Source organism: Trachurus japonicus, chromosome 9 (genome assembly GCF_045865225.1).
Source record: "Trachurus japonicus isolate A0001 chromosome 9, Traja_1.0".
NCBI classification, from domain to species: domain Eukaryota; kingdom Metazoa; phylum Chordata; class Actinopteri; order Carangiformes; family Carangidae; genus Trachurus; species Trachurus japonicus.
In genome coordinates, this window is record NC_140915.1 from 6954422 (window position 1) to 6973724 (window position 19303).

The 19303-nt window shown below is 38.2% G+C and overlaps 2 protein-coding genes across 3 annotated transcripts in view; both read left to right on the top strand.

Moving 5' to 3' along the window:
* gramd2b (GRAM domain containing 2B) overlaps window positions 1-19303 on the top strand; it is a 339132-nt gene that overhangs the window by 218295 nt on the left and 101534 nt on the right. The gene's annotated exons all lie outside the window — the stretch shown is intronic.
* Window positions 10896-17449, top strand: LOC146980839 (uncharacterized). Its single transcript, XM_085785799.1, has 6 exons — window positions 10896-11009; window positions 12013-12066; window positions 12461-13087; window positions 13196-13216; window positions 13608-14801; window positions 15426-17449. The coding sequence occupies exons 1-6, from the start codon at window positions 10991-10993 to the stop codon at window positions 17447-17449; spliced, it is 3939 nt and encodes a 1312-aa protein (XP_085641925.1). The 5' UTR covers window positions 10896-10990.

Sequence of the window (19303 nt, forward strand, 5' to 3'; positions counted from 1 at the left end):
TCAAGACGATGCAGAAAGTGCAGAAAAAAGAGATGAATGATCTTCTAAAAGAACATTCACTTGAAAACAAAAGAAAAGAAAAAGAAAAACTGGATGAATTTAAGAAAAGACACAAAGAAGAAATGAAATCATCGGAGAAAGAATTTGTGAACCAAAGTAAAGAAGAACAGAGGATGAGAAGAGCTGAGCTGTCCATCAAACAGGGGCAAGAAATTAAAGAGTGGGAACAGATGTTTTTGAAACAGCAAAGACAAAAGAAGAAAGAAGAACTGTATGAACTACAGAAGGACCATGAGGAAAAACTGAAAAAAATAAAAAATAAACTTTTGGAAGAAAACAAAACAAATGAGAACGAAAAATTAGATGAAGTGCAAAGGAAACATGAGGAAGAGATGAACGAGTTGAAAGAGAAAATTGCAACCCAAGATGAAGACAGTGACAGGCAAGACCTGGAGGAACTGCAGAAAAAACATGAAAAAGAGATTGATGAACTGAAAGAGAAACTTCTGAGCCCAGAGGAGCAGCACCCCTGTTGGATTTCATGAGGAAAAGATCCAAAGTGCAGAGAAAAACTGAGATAACATCAAGTTAGAAACAAGTACACAGACGCTCTGCTAGAAGAAGGGCAATTTTCCTTTGCCAGGGTATTTTGTTTTTATTGCCTTACACCAGGGCTCTTCAACATTTTCCAGGCCAAGGACCCCCAAACCGATGGAGAGATGGAGCGGGGACCCCCTACTTATATATATTGTATAAAATTGTGTTTTATATTTAACTGGTCCTGTAGTGCCATATGCCAAAAGTAGCTACCATATTCTGGAATATAAATAATATAAAAGGGACTTACATAAAAAATATATGCCATGCCATCTATGATCACAACAGGTCACAACTACGCTTGTGGTAACTGAACGCTGCTTCTGCACCAATGAAAGAATTACACGACTAAACCATAAAAAGACAGAGAAAACAAAGCACAGTTTCCCCCACTGTCTTTTTCTCTGGCCTTTTATGCATTTATTTTGAAAGGGCAGCTGGAGAGAGACGGGGGCGCGGAGAGAAAGTGAGAGGGGGGATTGACACCAGAGGCGGGTCCAGGATATTTTCTGAGGGGTGGCACAGGGGGTACCAACAGTGAATCTGGGGGGGGCACCCAAAAGTAACAAAAATGAAGGCTGCCACTGATCGCTGTCTTGAATGTTTATATTGTACAGTTACACATGTCTTCATCTTGCTTTTATTGGCCACATTAAATCTTTCAACTTGTAAGGAAGATGCCTGTGACCTTCTCATTTTCCACTTGTCAATATTAAAATGATAGTCAATCAATAATCAACTCTGTCTTGTAAATAAGAAGTCTTGAACATTACTCAAATGGTGAAAATTGAGAGCAATAACAATCTTACACCATTTTATATATTTACTATACAGAACACTATAGGATGTTTGCTGTACAGAGTTGATTAAGAGCCTACACAGTAATAGCAGTGCCTTTATCTCCTATATAATATTAACCAGTCCACCTGGACTTATTTTGTTTTTTTAGCTGTAAAAGTGTCATACAGTCTGCTATGAGTATGTGCTTTTGTCCCTTTTTTCAGGACAACTTCTTTCAACATCTGGCAGTTTTTCTCTACTGTGTGATATAAGTGTTATAACAGGGTGTGATAACAGAAAAACACAAAAAACTTCATTGAATTTTTAGTGGTTTTTACTCAATAAGGCACTGAGAATATACATGGATAAAATAATTTTAATGTACAAAATGAACTTTGAACTATAATACACTAGAAACAACAATTATGTCAATTTTGAACCAGTAGTTGTTTGTTTTAGGTCTCATTTTTCCTAAGTGGGTCCAGGCGTTTTTGGCCCTGCTGGTAACTTACTGCAAACAGCCTGTCCATCTGTAAGCAGAGACCTACATTGCACTGCTGACATTTCCATTGAATGTTTCTTTTGTAGACAGTGTAGGCTATGCTTTCTCCATCTCTCTAGTGCAAGTAGGGACAGGAAAACAGCTGGCAAAGACTTGTAGTGTTGTTGATGGCTGTTCTTCAGAAGACATCCTAAAAGTAAAAAAGATCAGATCAGATTCATCTCAAAGAAAATACTTGATCAGCAGTAGAATAAGAAAAAAAAAGTAATAAACATGACAGCAGTGTCCACAATAAAGATAAAAGTAAGACACCTTCAGTAAAATAAACAAAACTATTGTTTGAAACTAGCAGGATAGGACCAATGGAGTCAACTCACTCCAATTTCCATGCAGGTACCACCACAGCAACTTCATGTGCCATCAAAACTGTGTGATTTATGCAGATTTATGCAAATTTATGCACATTTGCTCATGTTAACAAAGAATTTCAAAAAACTTGTATTACATTTTTTGTTTGTCTTAATGTAAGGAATCAACTCAGTAATTTTCATGGAGATATCTAAAGGTTAAAAATTTTACCCTATTCATGTGGAAAAAAACGTTTTATATGCGTAAATGCGATATGTTTGGGTGTTGTTCTAAACTTTCCCCTAATGGGATTCTTCGGGGCTTTTTTTCCCTCACTCAGGACATGCTGAGGATACAAAATCAGTTGAGTTTGCTTCTGTTGCAATTTGTTTAACCTTTTCTCATAAAATGACTGGACTAACACTGCTGGTTGATAAGTTTCGTTTTTTTCCACCACTAGCATGCATGTGTCTCTCTCTCTCTCTCTCTCTCTCTCTCTCTCTCTCTCTCTCTGTGAGTGAGTGAACAGAAAGAGCGCTATGCGGAGATGATTTAACGGAACGATATTGCGTTGATGGAAAAAAAAAAAATCAGAGTCAATTTGTGGCTTGGTCTTGATTCTGTGGCGCTGCACCACATTGGTCTACGTATGGAAAACAATAGGTGTGTGTTTGAGTAAAATGAACGTTTGTGTTTCATTCTATAAACTACTGATAACAATTTCTCCCAAAAATTACAACTGGTCAAAATAACAAAAAAAGATGCAGTGTTTTCAGACCTCAAATGATGCAAAGAAAACAAGTTGATATTCATTTTTAAACAGACCACTAATGTTTTAATTTAGGAAGAGTTCAGATTAATATCGATAGAAATTTCAATTTTAATCCTGCAGCAGCAGTGATTGATTATTTACTGATGCATAATAGTTCTAAGATGTTCTATTAAAATAAAGTCAATAATGACATGTTTTGTGTTCTCTTTGTATTTGGAAAAGTATCAAAGAACATGTTGGTACCAATACCGGTACCAACATGTTTGTAGTTCTGCTTGAATTTCTTCTCAAAATTGCATCAGATTGATGCTTTCAAATATGAAATATTAAATTTTTTCTTCCGGGGGTCTCCCCGGACCTCCCCTAGAGGGGTCGTATCCTTCTCACCTTTTTCACCCATGGCCTGTTTTCATGTCTGATTATTGATGATCAGAGTTGATATTGATCTGGTGGTAGTTCTGTGGTTCGGCCTCCAGGTGGCAGCAGAGTAAAGAGATTCATCCTGAACAGAGACACTTCATGGACTGTTACAGAGACGAGCATCACTGTGATCCTGTAAATATAAGAATCTAACTCATTAAGTGATGATTTATTTCCCACTGTTGGGGAACAATGTTTTTTTGTTTGTTGTTTTTTCAAATAAAGTTTTATTTTTGCTTAAGTTTTTGTTTTTAATCTATTTAACTTTAGGTTAACTTTAGGTTACATAGCTCTCACTTGTCAACCGTGGTTGAATTTACTGAATTTGAATTGTCACCTATTTAATACCCAGCATATTTATGTGTCATTTATTTTATTTTATAAGTAATCCTAAAAAGAGTTATCGTAGTTTAGATGTTTGTTTGTTTTTTATCCTAGTGGGATACATTTTATATAGTATAAATACTATATGGACAGTGTGACTGTGATGGTAGTCCAGGGGTTAAGCACTTAGCTGAATACTGCTTTTTACACCATCCCGGCTCCGGGTTGTTCCCTCGAGTCACAGGGCACATCTGAATGCGAGCAAAATTTTTGTGTGCAAGAAGGAGTAATGTGAGCACAGGCATGTGATTTTTGAGTTGAAGCACATCATTTGCAGACATTTAAGGGTGAGCACAAAATGTGAACATGAGAAAAAATCTGAGCACAGGAAGGAGCTGTGTCACTGAAAAGGGATGAAATCATGCTCTCAAAAATCTATGCACTTGATTAAAGATAGGATAGTTATTCCATACCCATTCAAGTTCATTTTAATTTTGCGTTTCTGTGGATGGGAGCGTCTCTGCCACAGTCAGGACACTCTCCTTCTACTCCTCTTAACCAGACGGGGTTGACAGCTCATCACTCCTCCCACTTCTCCAGGTAAAACATCTCAGACTGGTGCTGCATTCAGGTTTTGTTGGGAAAATTCAAGTTTGTTTACAGTCAGTAATTTATAGACAACTTGCTGTGGAGGCGACAACATCATTTCACTCTGTGTTTTCCTGCAGGTACAACAGCTCCGTGGTGATGATCAGACGTCTCTATCAAACTCTATCACACAGCCATCAATAAATACACCTGCTCTACAAGCTGAGAAACAACCTTTACAGTAATCAATGAGTCAATCACATTTTACTCAAAAATGAGAGAAAGCCTGGAAGCTATGAACAAAAAAAATATTTAAAGTATAAATTAATAATACATTCAATTTGGTGATAAAATTGTTATTTTTGTCTAGTTTGTGTATTTCCACATTTCTGCCATAAATATAGCCTATCTTAAATTCTAAGTTTCACAGAACTACTTGTGTATTTTAAATGATTTCATTCATGGAGCACACGAGCAGCTGCAAGACAGGAAATGTTTTCTTGAGTGTACCTCAGTACACCTATAATGGTAACTATATATGGTCAACTATGGACATTTTTATTTCTGACTTTCAACATGACACATGTAGTGATGATCAGATCTTCAAGTGGTGGGAATTAATCATTGAATACGTTGAAGTTCAGACCTTGGACTCATCTCTTCATCTAAGAATCAACCACTTCTAAAAAGCATCATTACACTCCTCTAATCTTATATCACTGGACCTTTGAACATATGAGCCCTCCCACTCCCTTTTTATTTATTTATTAGCCTACAGGTATCGGGACAATAACTGCAAAGAGTTCAGGATCAAAGTGGAGTGACAACGCAGCAACAAATTCAGCCGTGAATGAAATGTGGCTAAAAACTAAAAAATCCAGGAAATTTTAATTGATCAGAAGCAATTATTGGACATCAAAAGGTGATCATCGATCATTCGCAGGTGAGTGTCCAGATCCACAGCTCTCTGTCATTTTTAGTACTTGGAGGTATATTGGGTGTTCCTCAATACACCTAAAATATCAATATGACAACTGTTTTATTTCATGTTGTAGTGATGATCCCGTGGCTAAAAGCTTAAATATTTCTGGTAATATGTAAACTGTAGAAAGAAAGAACTAATAATAATAATGTAAAAAAGAGTAATATGTCTGGGATTTTGTTACATCTCTAGTCTCATTGTGGTGGCTGTCTTTCAGAATGTCAAATAATCGCGCTGTAGGAACAGTACCGGTATTTAATATTACGTGAATGAAAACGAGATGAAATTCCATTTTAAAAAGTATTTAAAGTGAAATCAAATTCATATAGCCTAGTAGAAAAACTACACTCTCAAACTAGTGCAGCAGCACATTATATTATCCTGACTAAAGAAGCATGAACATCAAATATACAGATTATTAGCAATATACAGTGTACAGAACCACATCTAATAAAAATGTTGAAATATAAACTATGAAATTCACTTATATACAACTGTTCAATTTACATATTATGGCTCTCACACTTATTTCACCTGACCTTTGAACAACAATTATGGCCATTTTATATCTGACTCTGTACATGATACATGTTGTAGTGGTGGGGATGAATCATTGAATACTTTGAACTTCAGACCTTGGACTCATGTCTTCATTGAAGAGTCAACCACTTCTGTAAAGCATCATTACACTCCTCTAATCTTCAATCACCTGACCTTTGAACATTTGAGCTCTCCCACTCATTTTTTATTTATTTATTATATAGGTATCGGGACAATAACTGCAAACAGCTCAGGATCAAAATGGAGTGATAGCGTATTAACAAATTCAGCTCTAAATTAAATGGGATCTTAAAGCAGAAGTAAGCGATCCGGTCGTTTTGGCTAATGCTGCGTTCCAGGCAGGCTTTTGAAACCGTAAATTACAGCTTCAAGTCACGACTTACGACTTTGTAGCCAGGGCCGTAGCCAGGATTTTTGAAATACCGAGGTCATAGTCGTGGTGCGCGGGGGGGTGGCGTCAGAAATTTGGGGCAATTTTATATTAAAAGGCTTCAATCTGGTGCACTTTGACAGATAAAAACTACACACATCATATTAGATTAATGCCATTTTTTATGATATTATCATCACTAGTGATCATCCAGAGAAGACCCAACTTCACTGAATTCTGATGAGAACACACCACCTATTACAAACAGTAGACTAGCTCCTCACATTCGTAGCAGCCACAGAGTAGCAAAAATATTATATTATAAAGTTTAATTCCAGCTCGAAAAAAAAAAGTCTGAAATGCAATGTGAAGGTCCTGGTTGTTAACATAAAGATGAACAGGTTTATAGGGTGAAGTGTGCACTCTTTTTTTACCATAGCTATAGCCTACTATTTTTGGGGTGACTTCCTTCTGGAGCGTCAGCTGTGTTCCTCACTTTGAAACAGGCCCAGGAAGTTTGTTTGCTTTTCCTTATAGTTACCACAAGCATACATCTGACTGCTCCTTGTTGCAGCAAATTTTGGTTTGTGTTATAATTGGTTATTCACGTTGTTTAGCTATGTAGTATTTCACATTTCTATGCATATTTTTTATTAGTAAAATATTGGTGTCAAACTTCATTTCGGTTGTATGGTCTTCTTTGAATGGGAAAATATGAAGAGGTCTAGGTGAAATCAAAATGAGCCAAAAACAGTTGTATTTGGATGGAGTGAATATTATGACACAGGCTATTAGTGAAATATAGCCTAATTAGTTTTCCAAAGGTCAAATTCCACCTGGACATACGTATCTCTGATAATAAAACAGCTGCAAAATTGCTCAGGTTCATTTTTTTAGCATCTACTTTTACACAGTTAGCCTACACATTACTTATTCATTTGCCTGATATCCCATGATTCAAAGGTAGATTTTACTCTAATGTGATTTTTGTTAGTATTCTTACTAGGCAGAGATGAAAAATTTACATTTTCTACTGTAGCCTACTCCAGACATGTCTGTAGTAATCTCACCGGTCTTAGCTTTCTTTAAATAAATAAATAAATAAATAAAAAAGACTGAAATAAAACTAATGGTTGCCTAAACTTTACACCGTATGCTCTTTGTTAAATCTGTCCAAAATTTTTTAGAAACAATTTCACAGTCTTTGTTTGTGAAATATTTGTGCTTGTGCACCACATATGCTCACATCTTGTGCATCTCCTGGGGGCTAAGCCCCCCTGTCCTTAAAACTTAGTGACGCCCCTGTCTGTAAACATAACATTTACCATGCTTTTCACATAAAGTTGATGGAAGAATGGACAGTGCAGTAGATGCTCCCTCAGTATAGTATCTGCAGGAAAGAGGTCTCTGCTCTCCCCCACTTAGCTCAACTAGTGCATAGTGCAGGACACAGACAGTAAATGGCGCTGAATTGACGCTATTAAACAGCTGTTTTCTCCGCATACATGAGGTTCCGTCCCGAAATAATACAGCGCTTCAAGTGCACGTATGTACGAAACTTTTACAGTGTAACAACTGGTTGGAAAGAGCAGTTTATCTAGAGCCAACCGACTCACTCAGTAGCCTTCTCCTCCATGCACACAGGCTCCGCGACGCGCTGTATCACTCGCTTTTTCCGAATGAATCGCCTTTTTTCCCGCGACCAGTAAACAAACACCAGTGTACGTGAGGGCGTCAATAAACAAGAGCATTATAGGCCTACCGGAATTGTTTGGACAAGAGAGGAGTCACTCAGTCACCTTCCATCTGTCCTCCCTAATACTTTGCACTTTTTTTTTTTTTTTTTTTTTTCTCCATTCATTAGGCCGAAAAAAATACCGAGGTCATGACCTCGGTGTCCTCAATGGTAGCTACGGCCTTGTTTGTAGCGTTCCAGGCAACCCACTCGTGTTTTTAAGACCTGTTTTACCTGTGAAAGTCACTATAACGGCCACTCGTAACTTCCGACCCGTGAACTTGTACCAGATCGAACTGGTACGACTTCACAGGTCGGAAAAACACGAGTTACGGGCTGCCTTGAACGCACCATAACAGTCCTCGTCCCTACGTCACCACATTCAGGCGCATCCCTTGGCTGCACACACAGCCCTGCATGCCGTTCTCTCTCCTCATTGGATAAAAACTGTAGGATACGAGAAAAGTTTTCTCCTCGGCTCAGAGCAGAGCAGAGGGACTGACAGACCCGTGTTTCGGTCCAAACATTCTATAGAAGTGATTGCTGTCGGAAGATATAACTATTTAAGACTTATATTAACACAAATATATCACTTACTTCTGCTTTAATGTAAAATTCAAATCGATCAGAAGCAATTATTGGACATCAGAAGTGATTATTGATCATTCACAGGCGAGTGTCCAGTTTTTTTTTTTAAAGATACAACATACGTTACAAGAGAATGTGAAGGAGAGATGCCAAAAACCCTGCAGCTTGTGTAGTGGCATTCTCCAGACTACATTGTATTGTAGGATATGATTACAGTGTTGTATGCATTTTGTAAACCATAAAAAGTTTTACACATGATATAAACAAACATAATTTTACATAGCACTAATGAAGATGCATTTCCTTAGTTTCCTTACTGTACCTTAGACTCAGGTCTGTGTTTTAATCAGCAGATTGAAAAGAGCTAAGCTATAAGCACGTGAAAAGAGAAATGTTTTTAACCTGGACTTAAAAGTGCTTACAGTTGGGGCTGATTTCAGTTCTGCTGGTAGTTTGTTCCACTTGTGAGCAGCATAACAGCTAAATGCTGCTTCACCATGTCTGGTTTGAACTCTGTGCTCCACTATCTGACCTGAGTCAGTAGATCTCAGAGCTCTACTGGGTTTATACTCTACTGACATGTCATTCATGTATTCTGGACCTAAACCATTCAGTGATTTGTAAACCAGTAGCAGAACTTTAAAATCTATGTAATCATAATTGAATTTCAATCAGGACAGACTATTGAGAATGGAATAAGATGGGATGTGGAGCAGGAAGACATTTATTGTGAACAAATGATTTTTTGGTGCTTAGGCCCCAGGGAGCAGATCAGCTTAAAAGACAGATTGATGTGAAGCCTCTTTCTGAAGAGGACTTTCCCCGGGCCGGACATTGGTGGTGGTAGGGACGAGAGAGAGAGAGAGAGCACTTTTAAACATGACAGCTGAAAGCTGATTGGAGAAGGAGAGAAGGTGGCGGATTGTGATTGGATGAGGACAAATGCTGAGGGGTGGATCAAGAGAGATGAAATAGATTCAGTGAGCATGCTTGGAGAGCTGTTATCATGACAAAGTTTTGATGAGCGATGAATCTGAGAATTTCAGAGCAAAGCAGGAAAGAGCCAGAATGGAGGAGTACACAAGAGTTTGTTACCAACTGCCTAAAGCTAAAAAAGAGGCTATGCAAAGTACAGTGTTGTATCGAGCAATGTCATCATGGAATGCACTGCCAGAACACATTAATAAAGAAAAAACAAAACTAGGCTTTAAGAGGCTATTGAAATGTCACCTAACAGCCCAGAGGTAGAAAGGGCACATGTTAAAGACACACGAAGAGGGCATAAGTGTACACCATAGACTGTAAAAAGAATGGACGTAGCGTCCGTGACGTCACCCATTGGTTTGGGGGAGTCTGTTTTGTGCCGCTACTACGGGGGTTTGAACCGCGCCATGTTGGATTCTACTTGCCATATTTGGAGCGGTGCGGCCGTTGGCCGGCCGAGAGCCCGCCCACTGGCCTCGTAGCAGCGGTCGCCGGACCTGTCACTCAACGGTTCTGCGCCCTAATTGGCCAGAACTTTAAACCTAATAACAGTAAAACGGTAGAGTTTTAAAAAAATTCACCCCCCTCAGAGTGTGTGCGGGGGTAGAAACTATCGGTTGAGACCAAAAAAATGAAATGTACCAGGCTGTAAATATGTTTTTTAAAGCTGTAAAATCGGCTATTTTAACATGGGGCTCAATTGGAGTTGCTCCCTTCTGGAGCCAGCCCCCAGCGACAGCCCAGGGGATTCCAGCTTTTTGAACGCGGAAGTGAGCTTCACTTCTCAGACCGACAACTGCCCCCTTGGTGTACACATATGGATACATACACATACATACTCACAGATGTTGATGATTAAGATTGTTGTTACTGTTTTATTTTATTTTTATTTTTTTTCAAGTTGATGAATTAGATTATTATTTCTGTTTCATTTTATTCTTACCTGATTTCACTTTATTGTTATTATATCTCTGATTATTGCTGCAATGGTTGTTATTATCATTAGTGTAAGCTTTTTTCTATTATTATTATTTGTATTTTTATTTTAACTTTTCTTCACATTTTATGTGATTTTACAGTGGACCCCAGGAAGATTAGTGGCTGCTGTGCAGCTGCTAATGGGGATCCAGTTAAAATAAACAAATAAACACAGACACCGAGGTTTTTATCTATTATACTGTAGTGCTCCACTGGGGTACAATATCACATTAAAAGCCCCTGAAATGAGCACAATAGGTCCCCTTTAATCTTGGCTCATTTGCCTCTTTTACCAAAGGAAAAGAAATTGTAAAGGCACTAAAAGATGTTCCGTAAATTGTTTGACTATTGTGTTATTAATGTGTAAAAAAAAAAAAAAAAAAGGATTGAGTGTGACAGAAGCTAAACTCTATTCTCTCTTCCTTCCAGGTGAATTAGTCCTGATTTCCTCAGAGCTCACAATGGCAGCTGCAGCACCAGGTGAGTCAGTGAAGCATCATATGTTGTTACAATGAATCTCCCCTTAGATATTATCTTTTTGGGGTAATGGTATGAGCCATGTTACTGTAATTCACTCATTAATTTACTCTTTTAAATGATTCAATCCAATTAAGAAAGTCATAGTAGAGAAGAAGCTGTGTTGGATTCTCAGTAGTGACGTGCAGTGCCTTTGCCTTCCTCAAAAACCTTATATGTTCTGGGAAGGAAAATAATAACCATTTCAAACAAGACATTGGAGCACTCTGTGCTATAATTTTAAAGTAAAGGAAAATACATTTGGTTGAATTCAGAAGTTGCAGCCCTGATCTTAATATAACTACCGTATTTAAGGCATCTATTTGTTTGATGAGTTACTTCAAAAATATTTATTCATCTGGCATTTAATATATTTAATATCAATACCCACAACAACACACAAACTTAATCCCAGACAGTTGTGAATCACTTTTCCACAGTCAATGACAGTGATCAATGTCGCCAGTCAATAGTTTTGTTCTATAACTAGATGATACCTGGCTCTGCTAAAGGACACATATAAACAAACTGCCTTGTTCTCAGAACTGCAGAAGTTTAGCACACAACTTTGGTTGCATTCAGGCAGGCACAGTAGGCACAAGTTGTTGCTATTATTTAGACTAGATCTCAGTCAATGCTAAACTTTCTACTGGGTTCTTGTTGGTGATAAAAGACACATTCCTTTCTCACAGTTAATAAGTTAATATATTGATCTTTTAATGAGAGAAACACAAGCATGGGATCATTTGGAATCATAAGTATTGATATTTCAAGATCAATTTGCACGGCACTAATACTCAACTAAGTTTGGATTAAGTAGTCAATAATGTAACTATGATTTACAATGATAAATCATAGTTTTTAGTCCAATGACACTCAGTTGTTTAAGATTTTAGTGATAATATTGTTGATGTCAGTGATTGCATGGAAAAATAAAGAATGACTCTTTTTTTCTGTGTCCTTAAAGATGAAGATGCACCTCTGAAGCGCAAAAACAGCTTGGAATGGCTGCCACCAGACAGTGAGTCAAACTGAATTGAACCAGAGTGTTTTGTATCATTAGAGTACATTTAATTTTAAGATTACACAAGGAAATTACACATGTAGTCCTTCCACTGCATTACCTGAATATGCAGCTAAAGCTGTGAGCTATGAGAATCCATTTTGATTAAGTTTAATCCTAGACAAAGGCTGCATAACACCAATTCCAATTTTGCAACCCAAAGGTCTGGATAAATACTGAAAATAATGCTGAAGTCCACATGGGGACTTGATGTTGCATTTCATAGAAACTGAGTAGCCTATTAGCAGTGTCACAGAATTTTCATTCAGGTTTATTGCTACAAAACTGTACACACATTGTGCTGCTTCAGAAAACTCAGTTTTCCTTGAATAATTAAAAAAAATCTTTTCAGTGTCTGAGCTGAGGGTTGTTCTGCTGGGGAACAGCTGGTCTGAGAGGAGTTCAGTAGGGAACTTCATCCTGGGAGAAACCAAGTTCAACACTGAAGAAGAACCAGACTGTTGTCAGAGAGTCAGTGGACAGTGGGAGGAGAAAGAAATAGTCATCATTAATACTCCAGATCTGCTGCATCCAAACATCTCTGAAGACAAACTGACAGAGTTTATAAAGGACTGTGTGAGTCTCTCTGATCCTGGACCTCATGTGTTCCTGCTGGTTCTACAGCCTGAAGACTTCACTGAGGAACACGACCTGAGGCTCTGCAGAGTCCTGAGACTCTTCAGTGATCAATCATTTGATCGTTCACTGATACTGATATCAACAACCAGAGAGGAGAGTTCAAGCAAAAACTACATGAACCATCCACCATTAAAACACATGATCAAAATCTGTAGATACAGATACTTGAAGCAGGAGAACCTTGAACTTCCAGAGCTGTTAACAAGAATGGGTCAGATTGTGAAGGAAAACAATGGACATGTGAGCTGTGATGTTTTTGAGGAAGCAGCATCAGGTTCAACATCTGATCAGGAAAACCTGAAACAAGAGGAAGTAGCTGTGGCTCTTACAACAACTGTTGGTAAGTGCAGGACAATCACTCAGTAAATTACTTCTTTTTTTTTTTTTTTTACTTTTTTTTTTATTAATCACTGAAAACAGATGTACTTAACAGTAATATCTTTGACAGAGGTGAAAATTCCCAGTAAATGTTCAACAACCCAACCATGTAAGTATTAACATGTCATTATTATCCAGGTAAATACAGTGATAATTCACAACACAACACTGAGATCTACAGTATATTCATTCGGGGCTAATTATAAGGTAACTGACTGAAAAAGATCCATAATGAACTGACTGAAAAACAATTTTTAAACAAGAAGAAAAAAAACTCATTTGAGAGACTGTAACATAAAATGATCATATTGGATAAAATTTGAGGGCATTTCAGTTTTGATACAATAAGAGGCCATGTGTAAATCCCTCCTTGTTGTTATGTAAGTAATGGTCGGTTACAGTTAATGTGATGAATTAAGACGTGAACAATGAGCTCATTTTATTGTGCAACCTAACAATTAGTTTTTGGGCTGTCATTGCAGATGAACTGAGGATCATGATGATTGGGAAAATGAAGGAGAATAAGAACGCATTCATCAAATTGATGACTAGCAGCAAACATTTAGATTTTTTCAAATTCAACCCACAAAAGCCATGTGAGTCTACCAAAGGACAGTGGAAAGAAAAACCAGTCAAAGTGGTGAAAACTCCAGACATGTTTAGTCTGTGTGTGGGAGCAGTGAGAGAAGAGATAAAGAAGTGTGTGTCTCTTTGTTCTCCTGGACCAAATGTTCTGCTGCTGTTGGTGAAGCCTTCAAAGTTCACTGAGGAGAAGAGAAAAACTCTGAACTTTATCCTGAGTTTGTTTGGTCAAGATGCTTTGAAACACTTGATGGTCGTCTTAACAGAGAAGATAAGTGAATCACAACCCACTGTTCATCAGCTGCTTCGAGACTGTGGAGGAAGACAATACAATATGTTTGAAAATGACCATGATCAGCTGATGGAGAAGATTGAGAGAACTGTGCAAACAAACAAAGGAACCTTCCTCACATTCACTAAAGAAACCAGGAAACCAAAGTCTGAACCCATGAAACCAGCTCTAAACCTGGTTCTGTGTGGGAGGAGAGGAGCAGGGAAGACTTCAGCAGCTGAGGCCATTTTAGGTCAGACAGAGCTTCATTCAGTCTCCAACTCATCAGAGTGTGTTAAACATCAGGGAGAGGTGTGTGGACGTCAGGTTTCCCTGGTGGAGCTTCCTGCCTTGTATGGAAAACCTCAGGAGGAAGTGATGGAGGAATCATTCAGGTGTATCTCCCTCTGTGATCCTGAGGGCGTCCATGGCTTCATCCTGGTCCTACCTGTGGGTCCCCTCACTGATGAAGACAAAGGAGAGTTAAAGACCATCCAGAACACATTCAGCTGTAGAGTCAATGACTTCACCATGATCCTGTTCACTGTGGAGTCAGATCCTACAGCTCCAGCTGTTGTTAACTTTGTCAGAGATAACAGAGACATCCAGGAGCTCTGTCAGAGCTGTGGAGGAAGATCTGTTGTTGTCAACATCAAGGACAAACAGCAGATCCCTGAGCTGTTGGACACTGTGGACAAGATGAGAGTTGACAAAGACAAACCATCCTGCTACACAACTGAGACATTTGCACGTGTGCAAACAGAAAAAATCACCCAACTGCAGACTGAATTGAAGGAGTGGAGAACAAAAGACACAGCAAATTGTAAGTACTGAACAATTATTGTGTATGTAAATAAACATACTTTGAGAGCTTGAACCCTTTTGAGCAATTTTTGCTATACCATTTTAAAGCAGAAGTAAGCAGAATGTTTGTGTTAATATAAGTCTTAAATAGTTATATCTTCCGACAGCAATCACTTAGAGTGTTTGGTCCGAAACATGGGTCTGTCAGTCACTCTGCTCTGCTGTAAGCCGAGGAGAAAACTTTCCTTGTATCCTACAACCTTTATCCAATGAGGAGAGAGAACGGCATAAAGGGGCAGTCCTCTCTGTGTGTGCAGCCAAAGGATGCACGTGAATGTGGTGACGTAGGGACGAGGGCGGGGACTGTTAACTCCATCCACTGACAGGAAGTTAGCCAAAACCACCGGATCGCTTACTTCTGCTTTAATCCACAGATTTTTTTTTATTTTCATGAGCTGTAAATATCAACTTTTAAAACACAAAGAAAGAAGTATAATGATTAAAAACCATTGCCTGGAGATGTAATGAGTCTGTAATGTAACGAAAAATAATCACTTTTCTTGAATTACATTTGTTTCTTGCTGTTTAAATAGTGGTAAAACTGTCAGCACTTAAATTAACTCAAAGTCTTCATCTTTCACAGGTGATGATGACAAGAAGACCTCAGACTGTCTCAGGATTGTGCTGATAGGGAAGACTGGGAGTGGGAAGAGCTCTTCAGGAAACACCATTCTGGGAAGAAAAGAGTTTAAAGCTGAATTGAGTCAAACCTCTGTCACTAAGTTTTGTCAGAAAGCTCAGGGTGAAGTGGATGGTCGTCCTGTTGTTGTGGTCGACACTCCTGGTCTGTTTGACACAACCTTGTCCCCTGAAGAGGTTAATGATGAGATGGTGAAATGTATCAGTCTTCTGGCTCCAGGTCCACATGTCTTCCTGCTGGTGTTACAGATCGGAAGATTCACACCAGAGGAGAAGGAAACACTGAATCTTATCAAGAAAGTCTTTGGGAAGAATTCAGAGAAGTTCACCATCATTCTTTTGACAAAAGGAGATGAGTTAGAATATGAGAAGCTGTCAGTTGATCAGTACATTGAAAACACATGTGATGATTCCTTTAAGAAGTTGATCTCAGACTGTGGAGGAATATACCATGTGTTTAATAACCGTAATGCACAAAATCGTACACAAGTTGGTGAACTGATAAACAAGATCAACTCCATGGTGAAGAGAAATGGAGGAAGCTGCTTCAGTAATGAGATGCTGCAAAAGGCTGAAGCAGCAATTCGGAAAGAAATGGAGAGAATCCTGAAAGAGAAGACGGATGAACTAGACAGAAAACATTGTGAAGAAAAAGAAGCCATGAGAATAAGAATGGAAGAACAGAGAGCAGAAATTGAACAAGAGAGAAAATTGAGAGACAAACAACTTAAGGAAATGGAGGAAAAGATAAAGAAGGAACGTGAAGAGAAACTAAAAGAACAGAAAAAGAGAGAAGAAGAAGACAGGAAGAAGAGAGAACTGGAAGAAATTGAACGACAGAAGTGGATACAAAAAATTAAAGACCTGGAGGATGAAAAAAGATCAGAATCAGAATCAAAGGAAACCATTAACAGAGAGCTGAAGGAAAGTAAAGACCAAATGAGGGCCTGGGAGAAGGAACAAAAAGAGTTGTGGGAAAAACGAAAACAAGAAGATGAACAGAGACGACAGGAAGAACAAACAAGACTCAGAAAACTCCAAGAAGAATATGAACAAGAAAGAGAAAAATCTGAAAACAACAGAAAAGAAGAGGACAGAATGAGAAGAGAGCAGGAAGAGAAGGAGCGTATAGAATTAGAGGAAAAAATGGAGAAGATGAAGAAGAAGTACGAGGAGGAGGCCAGAAAACAAGCTGAAGAATTCAATGAGTTCAAAGAGAAAAAGGAGGAGGACTTTGCAGCTCTGATAGACAAACACATGAAGGAAGTGGAGGAGAAACGGAAGGAATATAAAAACCTACAGGATCTCTCAGAACACAAAGAAAAAACTCTGAAACAAGATATGGATGAACTGCAGAACAAACACAAAGAAGAGATGACTGACTTGATTCTGCTACTTCTGAAACAAAAGAAAGAAAACAGGACAAACATAAAGACGATGCAGGACACACACAAAAAAGAGCTGGGTCATCTGAAAAAGAAGCTTTCACTTGAGAGTAAAACAAAAGAGAATAAAGAACGGGATGAATTGAAGAAAAAACAGAATGAAGAAATGAAAACTTTGGGACTTGTGGTCCAGAGTAAAGAAGAGCTGAAGAAAAGAAAGGCTCAGCTGTCTACTACACATCAGCAAGAAATTAAAGAGTGGCAACAGAAATTTGCAGCTCAAGAGCAACAAAAGCTGAAGGAAGAACTGGATAAACTACAGAAGCAACATGAGGAGAAACTGAATGAATTCAAACGTGAACTTGTGAAAGAAAATAAAAGAATTGAGAAAGAAAAAATGGATGAGCTGCAGAAGATACACAAAGAAGAGATGAAAGAGATAAAAGACCGAATAGAAACCCAGGGAGAAGATAAAGACAAGGCAGAACTTGAGGAACTGCAGAAAAAACATGAAAAAGAAATTAATGAATTGAAAGAGAAACTTCTGAGCCCAGAAGAACAATGGTCCTGTTGGATTTCATGAGCAAAATGTCCACAGCGCCGGGATTAAACAGAAATAGCACCAAGTTACATCACAATAAAGCAGAAATACTGGGATTCATCATTTAGCCTCCACCTTGGTTGGAGCAGAGACGCTTGTAGAATGCCAACTTTACTTTGCCAGGATAAGTTGTTTTGATTTAGGGATTTTTCAATAATCTATCTATTTTGGGTTTACTTTTATTTTAATTTGGTTTGATTTTAACTGTATTTTTTATTGTAAGTTAGTTTCTCTACTGTTTCATTCATATTTTGTGTGGACATGTTAGCTAATTTATGTTGGGAGACTGGTACAGGACCAGGGTGGGCCTGTGGAATTTACCATGAGGCAGCAGCAGGCCTGAGATCCTTGTTCATTTCTTCCCTATGTGTAAATCAGGAAGGAAATGCAATGACATCGTTTGGACATTACATTCTTTTTACCTGTGTAAACCACAAACCCATGTTGCATCTTTGGCCTTTTGATTTAGAACAAGTTATATAAAGTAAATTATATTATTATTTGTCGGCCTAGTTAATCATCATTTTCAAATACCTTTACCTTTCATTTAAGATGCCAAATTCAGTACATTAGCTGCATAAAACATTGGAGACTCAGAAAGCTTTGCAATCTAATGTTCTGGCTAAAATCATGAATGATTGCCTTTTTATATACACCCATCTTGTTATGTTTATGTTCTTCCTCATTTTTGTCACCCTTATTTTGTGTATTGAACCATTTCCTATTTTATTTAGTGTCTTTGTGAGGGTGTTTGGGGTCATTGGTGGTCCATTGTTATTATGCCCCATAGGGCCAACAAAGTTGGGGTGTGTAACAGATACAGATCAACTGTCTATAATGATGGATTCATGTTTTAAATAGGGTGTATTTCTATTTTTTTTCCTGTAAAGAAAATGTGTGCATGAGAACAGGATCCTGCAGTTCACATGTTCAACACAGGATGTCAGTGTCTGTAATTGTAACCAACCACAGGAGTCACTAGCCTACTACAGGTTTTATCTTCTGTTGAATTCTTTTGGCATTTTATAATTACCTCAAAGGTTTTTATACCAAGAGAAAAAAAAGTTTTCTTTTGTTTTGCTTTGACATGTTCAATCGATTTGAACTGTTGAATATTGTTCTTCAGCTGGTGTTCTTAACTTTTAAATGGAATAAAGTTAAATTGGTAAACCTGGTTCCTGTCGTTCTGTCCCTGTCCTCATTATTCAGTGTTTGGCTTCAGCATCAAGAACTTTGACAGAGAAAGCAGCTGTTGTTCTCTATGCTAATAGAGAAAAGAAAAAAGGGTTCGATGTTCCCCGGTCCAGACACAGCGGGGAACATAGGACCTTTTTTTTTTTTTAGAAAAAGGGTTCTATGGGTTATTGTTATATTGTGTTTGTTTTACATTGCTGTAAATTGTGGTATGAATATCTGTTTTCTATTTGATTTTTTTTTTATTATCTTTATTGTATTTAATTTACTTGTATTATTTTAAAGCAGAAGTAAGTGGTCCGGTTGTTTTCGCTAATGCTGCGTTCCAGGCAGGCTTTTGAAATCGTAAATTACAGCTTCCAGTCACAACTTACGACTTTGTAGCGTTTCAGGCAACCCACTCGTGTTTTTCCGACCTGTTTTACCGGTGAAAGTCACTATAACGGCCACTCGTAACTTCCGACCCGTGAACTCGTACCAGATCGAACTGGTACCACTTCACGGTCGGAAAAATACGAGTTTCCTTGAACGCACCATAACAGTCCTCGTCCCTACGTCGCCACATTCACGGCGTTCCTTGGCTGCACACACAGCCCTGCATGCCGTTCTCTCTCCTCATTGGATAAAAACTGTAGGATACGA

Bases quoted from the DNA above. Each gene is read 5' to 3' on its own strand.
- LOC146980839 (XM_085785799.1), top strand. The intron at 13,217-13,607 runs GTTCAACAACCC...CTGTCATTGCAG, and splicing joins GGTGAAAATTCCCAGTAAAT to ATGAACTGAGGATCATGATG. The intron at 14,802-15,425 runs GTAAGTACTGAA...CATCTTTCACAG, and splicing joins AACAAAAGACACAGCAAATT to GTGATGATGACAAGAAGACC.